Source organism: Meleagris gallopavo, chromosome 3 (genome assembly GCF_000146605.3).
Source record: "Meleagris gallopavo isolate NT-WF06-2002-E0010 breed Aviagen turkey brand Nicholas breeding stock chromosome 3, Turkey_5.1, whole genome shotgun sequence".
NCBI lineage: Eukaryota > Metazoa > Chordata > Aves > Galliformes > Phasianidae > Meleagris > Meleagris gallopavo.
In genome coordinates this window covers 45102656-45122612 of record NC_015013.2, presented here as the reverse complement: position 1 = coordinate 45122612, position 19957 = coordinate 45102656, and the positions used below count along the sequence as shown (strand labels likewise).

General features: G+C 37.4%; 1 protein-coding gene across 2 annotated transcripts in view; it reads right to left on the bottom strand.

The window, feature by feature from the left end:
* SPIRE1 (spire type actin nucleation factor 1) overlaps positions 1–19957 on the bottom strand; it is a 111706-nt gene that overhangs the window by 44068 nt on the left and 47681 nt on the right. For both annotated transcript variants that reach the window (XM_010708765.3, XM_010708766.3), the window contains exon 3: positions 3673–3798. In XM_010708765.3, coding sequence (XP_010707067.1) covers positions 3673–3798 — 126 coding nt within the window. The remainder of the gene's footprint in view (positions 1–3672; positions 3799–19957) is intronic.

Below are 19957 nucleotides of genomic sequence, written 5' to 3'. Positions count from 1 at the left end.
ATAAGATGCAAAGTTAGGTCAGATTAATTAACTAAATTTCAACCCCAGCTCTTATTCTGAATAAATAGGCATTTTTACTGCTGCTATTCTGTTGTCTTTTTTTAATTATTGCAATGGTAGTATCATACCTTTCTCATCTCTGGCTTGAGTCCTGCCCTTTACAACTATTAGACCTAACATTTCATTCTCTTATTTAAGAGTGGAAACGTCATTTCCCTGTCTGCAAGTCATCTCTGCTGCTGATCCCTTATACACAAAGAATCAGACTGGAAATAAAATCCAAATGGCATCAAGTATGTGACAAAGTGCCTGAAACGTTTTATTTGACATCCATGGAGAGGACATAAATGGCTCACTCATTGTTTCATCATTTCTGAGTAATGCACTCACCCAAATGCATGCCAGTAAAGCTCTATCTGAAGCTACGCTCCATTTGCTATGACGCTAGCGATGTTCACGTGACAGACTGGAAGCACGTGGATGCCTGGTAGATGTGTTGGTAACTAAACATGATCCTAAAGGTCTATACATCCTGTCCCCGATCCAGCCCTCTTAAATGCCAATAACTTTCAAAATCCTGACAAGCTGGTATGGAGACAAATTGAAAACAGCATCACAGTAATATTTTTTTCCGCCTCTTTCAAAGCATACTTTGCTGCTGACCCCATTCTGGGCTATACTGCAAGATCAGATTTGGTCCATTCTTGGTGAGTGAATTTCTGCAGACAAGTTCTCCCTCTCCCACTGCAGTACTGTTGGCTGTTTAAGTGCCTACTGAGCAAAAAGAGTGAGCTTCATGTATCTCGGAAATGGATCTCCAGATACAACTCAATTGTCCTAGTATGAGCCCAAGTAGCTTTTATTCCGAGGAAAGTTACTTCGTTCAGTTACTTAAGTCATTTTAGAGGATTTTTCTCCTATTTAGAATTCTTAATTTTATTTTAATCTCATCGCCACAATTGTGTCTAGGTCTGAAGGATTCTAAAGAAAGCTCTCCAAATTAAGTTCCCAGTTTTCAAAATAAACAAATAGTTTAAAACTGGTATCTTTAGTATCAGAGACACAATATAACACAGTATAAATTTGTTTTTTTAAATTGAAGCTGATACATATAACTTGTTTTTCCTCAATTCCTTATCATTGCAATCACTACAAATTGATGATGATAAAATATTCTCACTTAAGTATAATACATTTCTCTCCTTTATACCCCTACCCATATGATCATTAAAAAATGAAAGGGAATTTATTGACTTGAATTGTGTTTAACCATATTTCTCATAAATCAAGATTCTTCCATGTATTTGAATAAGAACACTTCAATAATACTGAAATTTTTAGTGGTGAAAACCTAGTGTGATCACATGACTTCTACCTGTCTAAAGTATAAACTATAGAGGTTATTCAAAAATGGTAATAACAAGATTTACAGCATTCCATCTTGTATTTGCTTCACCTATTTTTCGTTTTTATGCTACGTTATTTTCAAGAATCATGCTGTATCTGAACCTATAGTTGGATAAAAACTACAAGCAAGGATCTAGCACATCAGAAAAGGAATTCATGGTCTTAGAAGCAGCTTCTGGACTATTTTCTTGCTCATTTCTTTTATGCCCACTGGGAGACTGATCCAGGGTAAAATTAAATCAAAGGATCAAAATTCTGGCTTCAGGAAGTACAGTGATAAAAGTCTCGGTAGGGCCAGAATTCCATCTACAAGGATTACCTCCTCTGACCTAAATGCGCTTTGAAACAATCCCTAATAGCCTTTGAGAGGCAAATGGTTCCCTTCATTTGTGATTAACTTATGGTATGTTCTGTGGTGTTATCAGATGTTGGGTTTTATGTCCAATTACAAGATGATTAAATAATCCACACATTTAAAACACCCCTGCGCTTATTTTAATAAACAAATGTTTTTAAGATAATTGAAATAATTATAAAATGCAGCATTTTACTGCAACATAGGCAATACAGACACCTCATTACCACTTAATGTCATTGAAATCTTTAATAACTGCTGGAAATGCACTTCTCTAAGTGGGAAAAGAACCCTAAAGGGTCTTATCTTCGAGTCTCAGCACAGACTTTGTACTAGCTGTTGGTTAAGGCATTTCTAGCACATATCATTCAATTAGTATATCCAATGGTTGGGGCAATAAGGAGCAGTCAAATGCTCAGATGTGAAGTTAATGATGTCAAGGTTCAGGAGATGGCTTTAGAACTGAGATGCTCTTGGTGTTATCTGCATTGAGTGCAGATGAACTGTAACACAGGCACTTCAGAAAACAAGTGGCTCTTTAGCCATGCTGACACTGTCAAAATTATCTGCATATGATACTGCTTCAGTTTAAAAATTGCTTTCAGCTTGAGAAGGACTGGAGGACAAATGGAGGTGAAACTTGACCCTGTGCAATAGAAAAACATCACTGGAGGATTGTCCCCACTGGATGGATGCATCTCAGCCATGTCTCTGAACACGAAGAACAGCACCAGCCTCTTATGCCTCTGACTGGTTGCATCTTGCACCAGTGTGACAACAGAACTCTCTTGTGCTGCTCTGGGGCTCATCTGACCCAACAAGAGGGGAGCTGATTCAGCTCATTAACTTGACAAGGATGGATTCTTTTTTTATTATCATTTTTACTTTTTATTTACTTGCTGCATTCATTTTCTAGGATCAGCAGAAGCAAGGGAGTGGGAGTATGCATGCACAGATGAGTATGCTCTGCCTCTTTGAGAAGCATAATAGTTATATCGACCTGTAAGATTTTCCACTGATCTTCAAAAGGTTATTTGGACATTACATAGAAGAAAACCCCTCAGATTTTTATTAAAAAAGAGTAATTGACAGATTGGCTTTCGTGAAGAAGCCAGCTTTTAAAAGCATCTTTATCTTTCTGCCCTTCCCCCCACCCGCTGGCTTTCCAATGAAATACACACAATCTGTTAACATGAGACAACAATTTATGGAGCTATTCTGCAGATCAGATCACCAAAACTATCAACCATCATCAAAAAAAATCCACCCACCCTCAAAGTTATTCTTCAGCCAAATCATTTAATTGAAGTGGTTCATAGGATGGCCTTTCAGACAACAGTAACAACCAAGCCAGCAGTAAACACAGGAAGCATTACCTACAAGTGGATTTATGTATTTATTTCAGTTGACTCTGCTGTGAAGTACGTGACAGACAAGCCAACCATACAGGAAAGGTAAGGAAAGTTGCTGACTGGGGACAAAATACAAGCAAGAAGAACCTCAGAAAATTCCCAGTCAAAGACAAGCCATAAGAAGGAGTTGAGGAACAACAGTTAAAGCTCAGACTCTTAACAACATCCCTGAAACACCAGAGAAGTTTTTAGACTCAAGCACCCTGTATATTGTACGCTGGAATAAAAGAACACTCCAGGTAAATGTTCTTGTTTCCTCCCAGATAGACTGGTCACAATTAATGACAATTCCTGTGAGACATCTGCAGATGCTGATAGACCAAGGGAAAATTAAAAAAAAAAAACATAACATAATGCAAACCCACCATAACTTGGCTGTAGAACTACTCTCCCTTAACACTACTCTCAGTTATCAGAAGCATCTGACATCTACAGCTGGCTGAGTACAGAAGTGATTTTGTAAGCCTAATTCACATAACAACAAGTTCAAAAGCTTACCTCTTTTGCACTTTTAATTTTGGCCAAGAAAGTGTACAGCTCCATTGTTTCAGCAAACAGAGCTCGGCACACTGCTTGATAGTGGTTTGGTGCCTCTGATCGGGTTGGCAGGTGGGCAGCACACAGCTAGAGAGAAAAATAAATAGCAATTACAAACATTGCCCCATTGCTTTAATTATCACTACAGAGCATGAGATAAAATGAAAGGAAATACAATGGGATACTTAAGGCACAAAAATCCAGTAAGGACATTTAAGCTAAGCTAGAAACTGTGGTATGTTTTCTAAGGAGACTGGTTGATTTCATCCTGTAAAAGTGGATAAACCAAGACATTGCCTTTTTGTTCAAAAAAAAAGAAAAAGGAAAAAAAAGACAGTAGTGAAGGGGAAAAAAGCAATCTTGCAGTATTAAATTTGGAAAGCGTACCTAATTCAAACCAGTTTTAACATTGTACATTTCTTTATTTTTTTTATGAATGTAGAAGAGAACTGTATTCCTATCAGTTTATGAAAGGACAGAAAGCAGTGGTCAAGCTGAATCTGATCTCATTTACTGAAGTGGTACAAAGATTTTTAAAATCAGCAAGAGCTGCAAAAGCACTGGCTTTCAAATAAGACATTCATGGATGTTTCCAAACACAGATGCAGCTGATTTAGGGAAATATTAATAGATTTTTATCATATACAGTAACCATGAAAAACTCCAAAATCCTATTCAAATCACTAATAACCATCCACAACTTCCACTAAAGCAGAAGTCAGATTGGCACTGCTTTTAGAGGATCCCCTCTCCGACAGGAGAAGCCTCACTGAAATAAGTCTTTCTATTTCAAATAACATACGTGTAAGCAACATCCAGCTTCATGAACAGGACTATTATAGAGTAGCTGAGCACTCACGCTCATAGTTAGTCTTCCTACACTTTCCTTGAGTCACATCCATTTCTTGTTAGTGATGCAAGAAATCTTTGTCAGAAACAAAAAAAATAAAACAATATCTACAACAGTATGTTAGTGTTAAATGCCTACATACCCAGTGCAAAACATAGAATTTGCATATCCTGTACCATATTGGTGTATATATTAAAATAAAACAAAATCTTAAGCAAGGCTTTAAAATTTGCCTTGTTACTGTGGTTTCGTAACAGCTGTTTTCTTTATAGCTAAGACTATGGACAAGCCTAAACCTGAGGAAATAGATGGCTACATTCAGAAGATCTGCTGAAGCAAAGCTTGAAACGAAAGCCTCTTTAGGAGAAGAACCCTTAATTAGCCTAGTGGCATATTTTTCTAAATCTCTCCTGTGTTACAGCATTGGTTACAGAGGGCACAATATATGTAGAGCTCTGGCTGCACTTCACGATGTTTTCAGTCTGACTTAAATCCAAGCTGCCATTCCCAGATGCTGTTCTGTGGCCTCTGGCTGTGGGTTCCCACTGATGGTGGCACCCACATTTGTTCCCCAGTGCTGAGAGAATTTCTCAGCCAGGCAAAAACTAACATGGTGGAGGAAGGGAGCAGGAGATAATGTGGCTTGGACACATGTAGCAGAGCAGCCAAAAAGGAGTAACGGGATCATGCTGCTGGAATGGGGAGAGGGGGGAGAGGGAAGAGAAGGGAGGAAGGGCTGAGCAACGTTAAATTGGCTTAATTTCACTGACTGACTGCTTTCTAAGGCCACAGCCTCCATTTTATTTTTTATTTCTTTCAATTAGTATAACAACACTGAATCCAATGGTCAGATTTGATCAACTTCCTCGATAAAATCTCATAAGCACCATCTGGACTCCTGCGATAATCTACCCTGATTACTGCAACCACGTGTGTATAAACATTTTGAGCCCTTAAAAAAGAATATATACACATATATTGGAAAGTGTATATAGATTTTTTCCTAAATGTTTTCAAATTTTATTATGCTATATGATGCTTTATGATGTCAACCAAACTTTTCTTATGCTCTTTATACCTACTTCTGGGTAATCATAGTGGCAAAGTAGAGACATTTAAAAAAACATATTATTATTATTTTTTAGCAAATCATATCTTCTACTTTGCAGGTGAAGGGAGAAAAAATGACATAGAAGCATTTCTCTCTTTCTAATGTATGCTACCGTGACAACTCATACTACAAAGACAGCAGCTGTTAAGTATTTCCCTTTGCTTAGTGGAAAAGTCGGAATTGTACTACATTAAAGCAGAGTATGGTTAATTGGCATTCTTTTCTCTCAATAACTGATCATGTTCTTACCTGCCTTACTATGTTTTCAGAAGGCTATTTCTAGTTATTAACTACAACACAGATAAAAAGGGTTTCATTCTACGATGCACCATTAACAGGAATAATAATGGCTGTAAAAGGATAATAACAACAATTTCAAAAAGGTCCTAAAATTGTAATAAGAGAATAAAATGTTATTTAATCAGATGGCACACATGTTTTTAAGAATACCTTTTCTTCTTTATTTAGAAGCACGTTAATTAGAAACAATTTGCATCAAATATTCAGAACGTTAATGAATGCAGCAGTGGCAAGTTCAAGCAGAGGATGGATATAATCTCAATTGTATTATTGAACGTGAAGTAAAGAAAAAAATATATGTCTGCTGTTACAGCCAGCAGAAAAGTAACCACATAAGAAGTGAACCATTTGGTTTGTAAGCAGATTTTCAGAGGACCAGCAGCTCTTAGGAGCTTTCATGCTCTGAAAAATCGATCTGAGTAATTTTAGATTATGTGAAGTCACATTACATGTCTTAACATACTTTTTTTGGATAGGGGAGCTAAGCCTGAAGAAAACTAAAATGCTAGTAAGATAAACTGATTTTTTTCACCTCATTTGTATCTACTCCACTTGCACACTGTTCAGAAAAAAAAAAAAGGGAGTCAAGACACATGAAGTACAAAATGTCACTTCTAATGAAGTGCGAAGTGTCACTTCTAACCTAAGTGTACCATATTTATCCACTTAAATTATTTTGTTTTCTAAATCACATTTTTAATTTGATAGAAGTAGTGTCTGAAAAGCTACATTTCTGAAACACACCACAAAAATCAGTCAGAATGTTTTAACAACTGAGTTATAGACACAGCCACCTCATGAGTTCCTTCATCTCTTACCGTGTCATTGCAGACATGGTGCAAGAAGGATTTAGGTCAAGTCTGCAATCTTTTCCAGCCATTCAAAGCTCATCAAGGAAGGGAAGCCTCTGTAACGCTGCTTATTCTGACACTTGCATTTTCATCCCTCATGATACAATTTAAAACTAGCCCAACGGGAATGAATGCGAACAGTGCCCAGAGCCTAATACAAGGGCTGTTTGTTCTCCTTCCAAGAAGTCTCAAACAGTATGGTTGAAAACAAATTATATGGTCTTTGCAAATGAGGGGAGTATCAAAAATATTATCAACTACTGAAATGTTAACTAGCTTGGTTGTAATATCTCAATGTATAATCACTGTAAAGGGATTTCTTTTTTCTGATTTTGTTTTGTTTTCTGAGCCTATCCAAAAACCAGCTTGACCCAAAGTGTTCAGTCTTTGCTTAGATCACTAAGAAGATTAGAGACTGTTTCCATCCACATTTGAGGTTCTCAGAAAAAAAGGCATTACATAAATACCGTAGCCTTGCCAGCTCCTTGGTCCAAATCACCCTCAATTGACTAGGAAACAGAGTGTGTCAGCCAAATCAGCGTTAAGAGAAATCACAATTAACCATCAGAAGAGATTAAGCAGCATTTCTTGGCTCTGTTTGAATATTAGGCATACAAACAATTACAACAAATACTCACAGTTGAGCCACCTCCTAAAATCAAGGTAGTTTTGCAAAACCATCTTTTTGGCTAAAGCTATAATGAAAACTTTACCAAAACACCTGGCAGAGTGTCTGTACGAATGCACCCCAGAGAATAAAAGGATCTCTTTCTCCCATGGCAAAGCTATTGATATTATGCAAATAGCACTTCCAGCCTGCAAATGCCAGGCCTGTTAAGTGATCTAAAGCACTGGAGAATTAACATAAGACTTAAAAGATGTACCTTTTCCTTAGCCAAAAGGAGAAAAACTACTTTTAATGAATAGATCACTGAACATGCAACTGGACTGGGTGTTAGCTTCATCCCCTGCAGGACAGCACTGCAGCAGGCTCAGATAATATAAGTGAGCTTGAGCTGTTTTCCCAAGCCGAAGTTATTCTCAGGAAGATTTTATTTCCATGCAAATGAAACAGATGTTGTGATTTTTTATTTTGTGGGTTTTTTATTTTTATTTTAATACATGTATCATTTTCACAGAATCATAGAATCCTCAGAGTGGGAAGGGACCTCTAAAGGTCACCTAGTCCAACTCCCCTGCGATGAAGAGGGACACCTACAGCAGATCAAGTTGCTCAGAGCCCTGTGTCCAGCCTGGCCTTGAACACCTCCAGGAACGAGGCATCCACCACCTCTCTGTGCAACCTGTTCCAGTGCCTCACCATCCTCACTGTAAAATATTTTTTCCTTATATCTAACCTAAATCTACTCTCTTTAAGTTTGAAACCATTTTTACTTATCCTATCACCACATTTTATTGCTATTAATGTGAACTTCAAGGAGCCATCTGCCTCACCAGGAAAAGCAGACAGTCTTACTGAAAAAAAAAACCCTATGTGTCTATTTACAAAATTCAACCTAGCACTTTGTTCAACTTTATTATTCAGAACAGAGTTAAGGAGTAAGACATGTTTTGACAGGAGTCTGGAAGATGTTTCTGTCTGCTACGACCACCCTTGTACATCCTATAAGAGAGCTTTACTCAGTGCAAGTTCAAAGGCAGCTGTCACAGCAGCTGGAGTTGCTCACCCAGCTGCTGCTCTCCTGACCTTTCTGGACAGAGGTTTGCCCCGGCTCCTCAGCAGGCCAAGGATGAGCTGGTCCCCGAGGTACTGTAAGAAAGGACTTCAGAAGAAGACTAACGAGGTAAGACCATGCTAACACAACAGGGATGGGAGCAGAGTAGCTGTTAATCCACAAGCTCAATGAACAAATTCACAGAAAGTACGGAAAGTATTTGCAGAAAGATACTATTCCTGGAAAGCTACCTTCAGAAGCTTTTATAAATTTTAAATAGATATTTTAAATGATCATTTCCAATAGGATGTATACAGTTCTAATCATCTAATCAGACATTCAACACTTAGAAAAAATTGATCGTGTCTCTTTAACAGACTTTCATGAGACCTATCTTACGAGAGAAAAATATCCCTTGCTTCACTCATCTTATTCATGTCATCACTTTTTGGCAGTACATATGTTTGTGTTTGCAAGGATGAAGTACACAGGAAGAGTAAAATTAGACAAGAAATCTCTGCTGGGCACCTTGTGAACTCACAAAGAATTGCACCCACTTCCATCAAACCAGACTGACGCATTAGTTTCACAAAAACAAGTTTGATGATTCCCACTAAGTTTTATGCTTTTGTTGCTCTCTATTATGTTTAAACAAACAAACAAACAAATTAAAAAACAAGTTTTGTTACTTACATACATTAACTATATTTTACATTTTATATGTGCCCAAGACAATTCCTCTTCCCTTAATACGGCCTAGGCCAGCCAAAAGGTTGGGCACCCATGTTCTAAATGATTCTCCCCACAAAATGGCTTAATATACACATGAAAGGTTATGAAAGTATAGTATACACAGTGCTTGGGAAGGGCTGCACTTTTTGTACACTGCATTTATTTTTAAACTTTAAAAAAAAAAAATTATTTTAAAAGCAAAACTTGAGCAATTCAACAACGCTTGGTATGAAACTCATGCACAGTAAAAGCACTCTTCTCAAATATTTTCCTCTACACAGAATATCCATCCTGACACCATTTCTTCCAGGTGCCCGTTGGCTTGAAGTGCCAAGTGCTACAATTCACTTTCTTAAATTTTGCAACTATTTGAAAATAGTCTTAAGTACTTAACTTTCCATGATATTAAGCCGAATTTAAGCAGTGATGATAATCTTGATAAAATTTCAGTAAGACAACAACTGCAAGATTAGCACCTCACTGAACTACTTTATTTATAAACTGGAATCTTTTCCAACAACAGAAACAAAGATGAAGGTGGTGTTCATTCTGTTACATTTAAATGACACTATCTTTAGGGGGGGAAAAAAAAGTCTTACAAATATTTAAAACAATAGCTAACACATGAGAGAGGAATTAGAACTTTCACATGTGCTAAGAAAAGGAAATCACTACATTTCAATTGTCAGCATAATCCCATATTTTTCATGATCAGTGATTTTCTTTATTACCTTTCTAAGCGATCTGACCTTTTGACTATCAGAATAAGCACTTCAAATGAAGGTCAATCTCTGTTTTTGTGAGGTGATATTTCCACTGGACAATTTGAAAATGTTATTTTTTACAGTCAAACTAATTTTATGTGCTAGTGCAGACTTCCCGACAAAGCTATGTTCAGGTTTTCATTTCTTCTTGAAAACTATTTAGCTATCATTACAGCTCAAATATATCCCCAGCATACAGCTGTGCTAGAATACGTGTTACACATATTGTTAGCCTGTTTTTCTGCAGTGCCTTTGTACTAACAACATCCTGTTTCCCAAAGGAGATGGTTTCAAAGGAGCCAATTAAATGAAAACCAATGCTGTATTCTCTCTTAGTTTCAGAGAAACCACGCTCTGTTGTTTTTTAGCAGAATAATGAAGGAATTAATATAGATATGTAGTAATCTTAATCTGCTGGCTCTTGTTCTTTGACTATTCAGTGGCACATAAATGGGATTATTGATGAGCAATATCCTACAAATGATTTTTTTCCCATTCTTCTACATGAAATGTCAACCCCTGCAACATACAGCAAAACCACTAGTTAGCCTGTCAGCAGCAACCATTTTCTAAAGCTGTCTGCTTCACAACAAGGCAGGAGCTCTGTGCACATTCAGCAGCTCTCATTTGTACCATTCACATTCTGCCTGTTGTGCAGAGCACCAGCCCTGCTCCATCCCCAGGGATGGGACAGAGGCATTTGGGTAGAAAGCTACTTTCAGAAGTGGAGTAGAAGTGTAGATGGGGAAACATGATAACACTGGATAATTAAAGGAGAAGGGGAGTGTCTGTACATATTAACAGGGTAACCTGTGCAGCTGTTTAGCTAGAAGCCCATTAAGCTGTGGAACCACCCTTTACATTATTAAATAACTTAGATCCAAACAACAGATAGCAGAAGGTTGCACCCCTGCCCTGTAACTTGTTTGGCTGTCAAATTGTGCTTCCCAGGCCCTCCTTAGAGGCGAGTGCTTCTCACTGGAACTGCTGCTGCTCAGCAGAGAAGAGACTTGGTTTTGTACCCAGCTGCTTGTTATGTGCAGCAGGGCATACACCCTTCTATTCCCTTCTCCTCAAGCCTCCATACAAGCATATGAAGCGGCCTGAGCTTTGAGATACTGTGTGAACAAAATAGGGCATCTCTGGAAAAACAGTAGAAAATAAAGAACAAAAGAGTAAGAAAAAAATCATCAAAAAGCAACAAAATAACTGGGAATAACTCTCAGCGCAGAAACAAAATCTGATACAAAAAAGGAGAGTAAGGTGGAAGAAAAGTTGTTTCTATACCAACTCTCCCACATTACCCATTAATCTCCTTATTAAGCAGCTCAGATGTTTGCTAAGTGAGAGACAATGCATTAATGTAAAGCAGTTTTATTCACAAACCACTTAAAATCCAATTAAAATATATCAACTAAAATAAAAACATGCACTTTCCTTGACAGCAATTTGCAGTTCATGTATAAAGCTTTCAAATGTATGTGTGTGGGAAGCTTGTTTATTTTTATGTAAAGTGCTGAAACTTCCCTCAGTAGGCATAATAATAATTTGCTTTCATGTTTTGTCCTGAAGCATGGCTTTTCATTCCTATCCAAAAAAACAGATTTCCAGCTGCTTAGCCAAACAAACTGCATCACTAAACATAACAGCTTTTAAACTTCACCTCCAATGAATAAATCCAGCAACTTCTAACCAATCTCATTTTGCTTTCATTACATCTCAGCGTATGGAAATCCATTCCTTTAAGTGTGCCCTCTCCTTATTTGTAATGCTTTTGTCAGGGAAATCAAGTCTTGAAACTCTGATGGTTCCAGAAAACCTAAAGAAAAATTCTTCTTCCCCTTCTTCTAAGAAAGTATGCTTACATTTTTAGCTACCGAATTTAAACTGCAATTATCTTATAAAGCATATCAGTTACATAAATGTTAATATTTAAAACATAAGCCACTTTAAGTTAAGTTTGAAGGAAATTGCTTAACCCACAATTTATTGTACCTTCATTACAAAGAAAGCATTGTATTTCTGAACCAAATATATATTCTTGCTTATTCAAGCATAAGAAGATATCTGAGACAGAAAGTGAAAGGTGTTATTTTCTCCTCAACTCAGTCTGTTTCAAGAGGTGGAGAGCTTTTTTGTCCACTTTCTCTACGTATACTCTATTCCTGGAAATTACCTCTAGCATGGTAATTACTAGAAATTGAATTATCTAGCATCAACGGGCTTGACATACGCTCTATACGTAGGTGGGATTAACCACCTGTAGGGGCTGCAGATGGTGTTTGTATTGCCCTGACTGCTCAGACACTTGAGGGAAGGGCAGCTTTACAGCTTTTCTTTGTAGCTGCCACAGTTTTCTTGCCAATGGCAGCAACAGAAGTAGAACCACCATTCTGTTATACGTGCAAGACCACATCAGGTATACCCAAACCAGTACCAAGTCTACGTTGCATATATTCTCCTATCACTGTGACACTGAATTACCATTTCTCTTTTGCTGGTGAAGAACTGAGGCCAATACAAAGCCCACTGAACTGCTCTGTTTAAGAAAATAAAAAACTTTGGCTCAAAGCCACAGTTGTTCAAATCATGTAGAATACTACAGCATTTTTCCATGATATCCGTGCTTTGTTAGTCTGTTTGTACTTCCATTTGCTACAAAAGATTTCAGTTTTCATACAAAAATTTAGAATGGAAAACTGTAGTGAATAATTACACACTTTATAGTGATTGGTGTTTTTCTTAGGTCCTGAACTCAAAAGAACACATATAGAACATATTTTCCATTATTTCTAATTAAGAGATTGTGGAGATTCTAGGGCAATCTAAAGGCTGACCTCTTGCGCCAGTCTTGAAATACATGAATTTTATTCTAATATCATAAATCATTGTGAGGGTGGAATAGGAATTAGTCCTTCTTTCTAATAAGGAGGAACAATACGTAACACAAGCTGAAAACCCAAAGACTCAAAGAAAGAGATAATCGCTCCTGCTAACAAACTAAATTCAGAACTCTTCTTTCTTTTCTTTTTTGCAGCCAATGTCTGACTGCAAAAATTGAACAAAGCTTGTTACATTTTTTAAAATGCATTTGCACTTGAAAATACTGAGCATTCTTTGTGAAATGAAATTCCTTTGGACTCTCAAAAAAAGGGCACTACTTAATGTATTTGATGAATATTTCCAACTCTTGTTACCTTGTTTTTAAATCAGATATAATAATTGTCACTTTACATTATTTCAACCACATCAGGTAAGTGATGTGAAACAAACATGTTCTGTGGTTAAATGGATATGTTCTTAGTAGAATACAGTTAAGAGGGGGGAAAAATCACACACTACAACCCAGCTATGAGCTACCTTTTCATCAAAATCATACTATCTGAGGAGAAAAAAGAGAAAATGGAGGGAGGCTAATTATTTTCCTCGTTCTGCAGTTAAACAGCGCAGGAATGCTTTGTTTTCAAACATACCTCTCAAAATAATTAAACCTTTTTGAGCCAAGTATTCTAAAGACCTGTGCCACAGATAATTATTTACCTGTTCTCAGTTACATATCATGAAAGACATATCTCTGCAAGTGAGGCAGGAACTCCCAAGCTCAGTTTTTCAACTTCAAAGTTAGCTTTAAAACCACTGGCACTTGCAGCAGCATCTACTCCATGTCAATTGAGATAGATGCCTTTTAATGATACTTTTACCAACTCCTTTCAAAGCAGAAATATAAAAAGGCATTGAATCTCTGGAAGCTAATTAATACTGTAATGATCTCAATCTACAGAGAGTGAAGTTATCAAAGTGGTAATCACAGAAGAGCGCTCTCCTGCATGCAGTCAAAGACCAATTGTTTCTCATTGGTAACTCCATTCTGTAGTGACACTGTTCATGACAGCGACATTTTTTAAGGGCAAAACTTCAGGGAGCTATTTTAAGAATAAATAAGAGCAAAATTTAGATATTCAAAGATGCAAATGCATGAATCTATTTCCAACATTCCTACCTTAGGCAACACAAAAGTCAGCATCAGCTTTGTATTGAAGGGCTTGACTGTGATGGATGAAGGAACAAATCTAAGATGCAGGCAAACTGTCCAAACTGGAGTCTGTTGACAGCTGTAAGCTGAATTTAAAAGATCATCACATCTACAAGAGCCTAGTGTAAAACTGATGAGTGCTAAAGCTTGCAGTCAGCAAAGATAGTTGAAAATACAACTGTCATGTCAAAAAGCCCCAAATGAAGTGGTTCCACAGGACTTTTCGCCAGTATCATTAAATATACTTTGGGGTCCCAAAAGAAGGAAGAATTGAAGTGCAAACAGGGAGCTGAGGAAGACAAGGGGCTGTCCCAGTTCCCTCAAACTCCACTGGACACCAGCAGAGAGCTGCCAAGAAACCATCTTGTTTAACGAACCTTTATTAAAAGGCCTCAACTGTTGCTAAATTAACCTCAGGGAGAGGTTATCTTCACCTGCCCAGGTGGTAAAGAAAATTACTAATCACGTTACTGTGGTAGGCACATAAGACAATAGAGATTAGTGGGGGATGGATGGCCTAGTTACCTTTCCTGTTAACTCACCTCAGCAGTTTGCTCCCCTGCACTCAGGCAGGATTGATATCTGGGAGATTACAGGACTCTCCATCTTCATTTTTTTACATAGGGAAGTGTCCTGGAAGTGACAGACACTGTCCTGCTTTAACTGATTGCTCTACTGGACTAAGTGGGCAGACGAGTGCCATGTCTGCCACCAAGAAGGAGGAGGGCAGCTTCCATAGTCCCTCCTCCTCCTTCAGCTGCTTGTGACAAAAGCAGGCCCAGGGAGGGGAAAAAATGTATATATATATTCCCATGCTGTTCAGAGGTACATTATTTGTAGCTATTTCGCGATTATTAGGAACTTTTTTGAAAGTTCCCCATAACTGACAGAGTGTGTAAGCAGTAGGCAGAGCCTCCCCAGTCCAAAATGGCCAAAGAGGAAGCCAACATTCAAGAGTCAGAAGCTCTGGCACGAAGATTTCAGTGTTCCGCCTGAAGCTGACAACCTGCAGCTGGGTGCTTTTGGCAAATGGCAGACATTCTTCATTGGAAAACCCAAGTATCTTGCTTCTCAATGCATGAAACACCGTTACCAAGACAACAAATTGCAATAAACACTCCCTCCTTTTCTCACCAACACATTCAAATGTGAAGACGACTAACATCACACGTTTAAAATGAGTACAGTGGTTAATTTCAAAGTAAAGAAGAATACATGTTGACCTCCATTACATTGCCCAGAATAAAAAACCAAGGCAACTCTTTAAGACACCAAATGAGATCACTTTAATTAATGAAACCTGTCCATCTACCTAATTCATTTGAACACTTGTCATGTGTAGAGCAGCTTTAAAATTACATTAAAGGGATTTACACAAACCAGCTTTAGTTTCTTGATAGGCTGAAGTACAGAAATCCCTTTACTTTCTACACAGGTTTATAAAAAATTAAATGCAAACAGAAGAGAAAAATTAAGCTACTGACTATTTTAGTGTGATGCCTGGAAAACATGTTTTCTACTTTATACCTTTGAGCTATTAAAAATTTTTCCATTGTGACACAATTCCTCTGTCCAGACATGAAAAGACTTAATAAATCATGCTGACTAATACTCTCCTGAACTTCAGAGGTTTTTCATATGCTTTTTAATATTACATGTTACCACAGATGTGAAAAGCTTTTTAAACAAAAACCAAAAAAAACCCAAAAAAAACCCCAAAAAAAACCAAAAAAAAAAAACAAACACTATAGCTTCTCTCCCCAGTGCTGCCATGTTTTCAATTATCTATTGATTTTAGTGTATTCAGGTCAGTGATACTTGACATCTACCTGTGTGCAAATAAATACAAATACAGGGACTTGTAACACACAGTAAAATACAGTACACCGATCAACTGTAAATTCATTAGAAGGAAACAGTTCATAAAGAGACATGGTTTTTATCTCTTTAGCAAGGAGTTCTCACCTCATTAAAGCAAGTGTCAGTCTTACTGTTCATCTCCAGAAACTTAGGCATGCCAAAAAGGAATAGTAAATACAATTACTCATTATGATCTTCTTCTCTGGGCTCCAAGCTTGTTTTGCCCTAAGGAAAAGGCAGGTAAAAAGCATAGTTCTCTCTTTTGGCTTAAATCGCCCCAAGTATTTTGCTCTTCCTTGCCATCAGGAATTCAAAAACAATAAAACAAACTCCTTGTTTATTTAACATTTAAAATCAAGTTTCCATCCTCTTTCTCCCAGAAACAAATATATAAATAAAACAAAGGGTTTTGTTCTCAGGAAAAAGACTAAAAAGCAACTCTCTGTTTTCCATCCAACCGAGCTTGTATGTGTCCCCTTTATAGGGTATAAACAAGGCAAACTCGGGGCTGAGCAGGAAGCATTGCTTCCACATGCATCTGGCTTCTCTCAGCATGAGCACTGTGCCCTCTGCCCATGCCAATCACCTAAATCCTTAGTGATTGTTTTGAGTGTACCAGACAACAAGTAGTGATGGATGCCCTTCATCCCTGCCAGATCACTGTACCTCCTTGTGCAAAACCCCTGAATTCCCATGCCTGCTGCCTTCATAAGGCTTCCAGGCTAGTCTACATCTTCTCTTCAGTAAATGTCCTGCCAAACTTGGTATAGTCAAGGAGTTTATCTCTTGGGACCGTTTTCTTTAGCTGCATAAGTTAGTAAGTTATTAGCAAGGCTACTAGATGAAAATGTTCAAATAGTTTTGCACAACAAAGCATTCAAAATTCATCTGCAGAGATGCACAATCTTTGAGATTGCACAGCCCAGCAATATAGCAAGGCAAAGGCAAAATCTAAGAAATTCACTAAAATAATCACCAAAAACCCCCTGCTTTTCTCATTGTGGTAATTCATTAAAGATATTTATTAATCAATCCTTTAAAATACACTTTGGGCCATGCATCTTGTAGATAATAGTTTTTTGAAAGCCATGCTGTGAGACTACTCCACTTACAATACTATTTAAGGATGTTGCAACTACATTTTTTAAACAAAAACCTACTGTAAAGTTCCTCTAATTAAGAAATGCATAACATTCCCCATCTCTGAGACCAATCTTTGAGATAAATATGATATTCTAACTTCTAGATTCAGATCTCCAAGGGCCTATTATCTAATACACAATTTATTTCTTTGTATCAAATGGCCTTATCTCACTTAAATATTTTTTTCTAAAATACTACATGCAACAGTACACTAAGCAAAAGGCGAACAGAAAATAGAATCATGGTAACACAGTAATCAAGAGCATATTAAAACAATCATGTAGCTCAGAGAGATCACTGTTTTGGAACATTAGTGGTACTTTTAAGTCAAATCGAATAACTTTCCTCCAAATGTTTCATTTCTTTTAATACTGTTACCAGTACTGAAATAAATTCACCAAAAGGAACTTTGCCTCAAGCTCAAGGCTCCCTACTGAATAATTCAAAAGCAAGGCAATCACAATGGCTTAATTAAAGGGCCCCTGCTCAGTTTCTTCATTTTTCCCATATTGGTCCCATATACAATATGCCTCTATAAGGAATTAAGTAATTTTGTAGCAACGATGCTGCTTCCATTTTTTTAACAATGCAATTAAATTATCCTCCATGTGACTCCACATTAGCAAAATTGACAACTGAGATACCAACATGAAAAACTTCTGAGCATCCTCAAACACAGTCATTTGTGTCCTGACAAGAATGGGAAAAGGTAGAGCTTCAGCTGGCACTTTCTTCTTGACATGTCTCCAGCATGAGGTGAGGCTGAAATACCTCACAGAAGACAGACTTGAAAATTTATAACAGACCATGCTTGGAGACTCTGCCATTGGCATCCTTGTTTTAGTCTGGAAGGACTGAGATGTTCTCATCCAGAAAAATCAGTAGGCCTAATTAGTTCCTCCCCCCATAAATCCCGCTTCTCTAATGACCTTAGAGCATTATGGCTACAAGAACATTCATCCTGCCCCTTTCAATCACGAGCTCTATATGGACAACTTAAAACAGTAGAAACAAGTTTATCTGCTGGTTTGAATATGGTCTGCAAGTACATCCATTGGGAATTTTCAACATGTAATATGGTATGAGAGAGTTGTGTGCAGCAATTCTGTATGCCATCATTAACATGTTAGTCTACTAAGATATATATCACATATATAATGTAAATGGTACAAGCAGTACTGATAAGGTGCCGGGAATACTCCCCAGGATGTTATGTAGAATTCAAAGACAACCTGTGTCCTACACACACAAAAAGAAGATGCCACATGAATCTGCATAAAAACATCCAGCATTTCTGCACATTTTTTAAAGTAGCAGAAGGAGTTAGTAAAGTTATAAGCTAAAAGGTAGCTATAACACTGAAAATCCAAGATTGCAAAATCTACATGGGTAGAAACAAGATTCCAAGAACGATGAACTCTGCCAAATCCTGAAGTAAGACAAGCTGCTGCCCTTGCCAATCTTTCTGAGCAGATCTACTGCCTTTACTACACTGACAGCAAATTGAGAAATCCACTGTGGCCTTCTGTGCTCCTATCGGTTTCAATACCTGGAGAAGGGAGGCATATGCAAGCTGATGAAAGGCAGATCAGAGCTGCTCTGGACAGCTTGCATCGCCAGCCTGCACTGCCTGGCCAATTGCCAGAGCTCCTCCACAGAGCAGAGGAGATTCAGGCCACTTTGGTAATTAATGGCAGCTCTACTCTGTTTTTTTCTATTTTGTATGGATCGCTATAGTGGCTCTGTGCTAATTGACTAACCATTACCCTGATTCCAAGCCATTAGTTAGAATTTCAAAATAATTCGATCAAACAAAACATACCTCATAAAAGTAAACACTCACTGATCTATTTTAGCCTCCAGAGTCTATTTTAGGCAGCATTGGATAACACAGGTTCTTTGAGAATTCAGATTAAAGCTTATATTCTGGTGTGTTATCTCTGACAGATTGCTTTGCACATTTTAGATATTTGTATTTTTAAAGAGAAATCCAGAGGTTTTTCACAGCAAATTGTGCCTTTTACTCAGTAAGGACACCATTACCACTAAACACCATTACCACTAAAAAATCCTTCCACCTCCACTAAAAATTGGAACTTTATTTGCACCAATATATAAATTGTTTACAGTAATTGCAACATAAAACAGAAGAGAAGTCCATGCCCAGCTCTGCTTCTTTTAGATGTGTGGCTAAAAGGCCACATACAAATGTCAGACTTATTCTAACCTACCAACATATAAAAATTATCTGAACACACAATCTGTGTTTCCTGTTTTTGCTGGACAACTCCTTGGATTCCTTAGACTATTTTAGACCTTAGACAGGTTATACTAGTATAATTATGTGAATTATGGGTACAGGGGTTTTTTAACCAGTGTAAATGCATTACTATGAGCCATAATGGGAAAGAAAAATTGCCACAGAAAAGGTGACTTGGTTTTATGTCCCAGCCTGGACACCTCAATCTACCTAAGCCTATGCTGATGCAAAGGATGTTTTAAGTGTTCTATGTAATAATAATTGAAGAAAGGAAAAAAATATCACTTTTTTTTTTTTTAATTGGAAAGATTAAAATCCTGCAAGACAGCTTCCTCGCATTCATGTTTGGTATAATGTACTTCTATTGCAAAACCAGAAAAAAACAAGAAATTGTGATAGTACAAAATTATTACTTAAAATATTTATCTTTTACTTGCAGAGTTCCCAGTTGAGACAGCGGAAACAACATCTGTTTCCTTTGCAGATGTTTATAAAGCCCTCTGTATCAAAACCATGGTATTACTGTTATATGATTTTATTTTAAAATCAACACATTGCTGTAGTGTACATGACAAAGATTGAAATGTGCAGAGATGCTTCTGCTTTTTCTGTACATTCTGTCCTCAGTTCTGCTCCCTGGGCCTACAGAGCACAGGAGCTACAGGT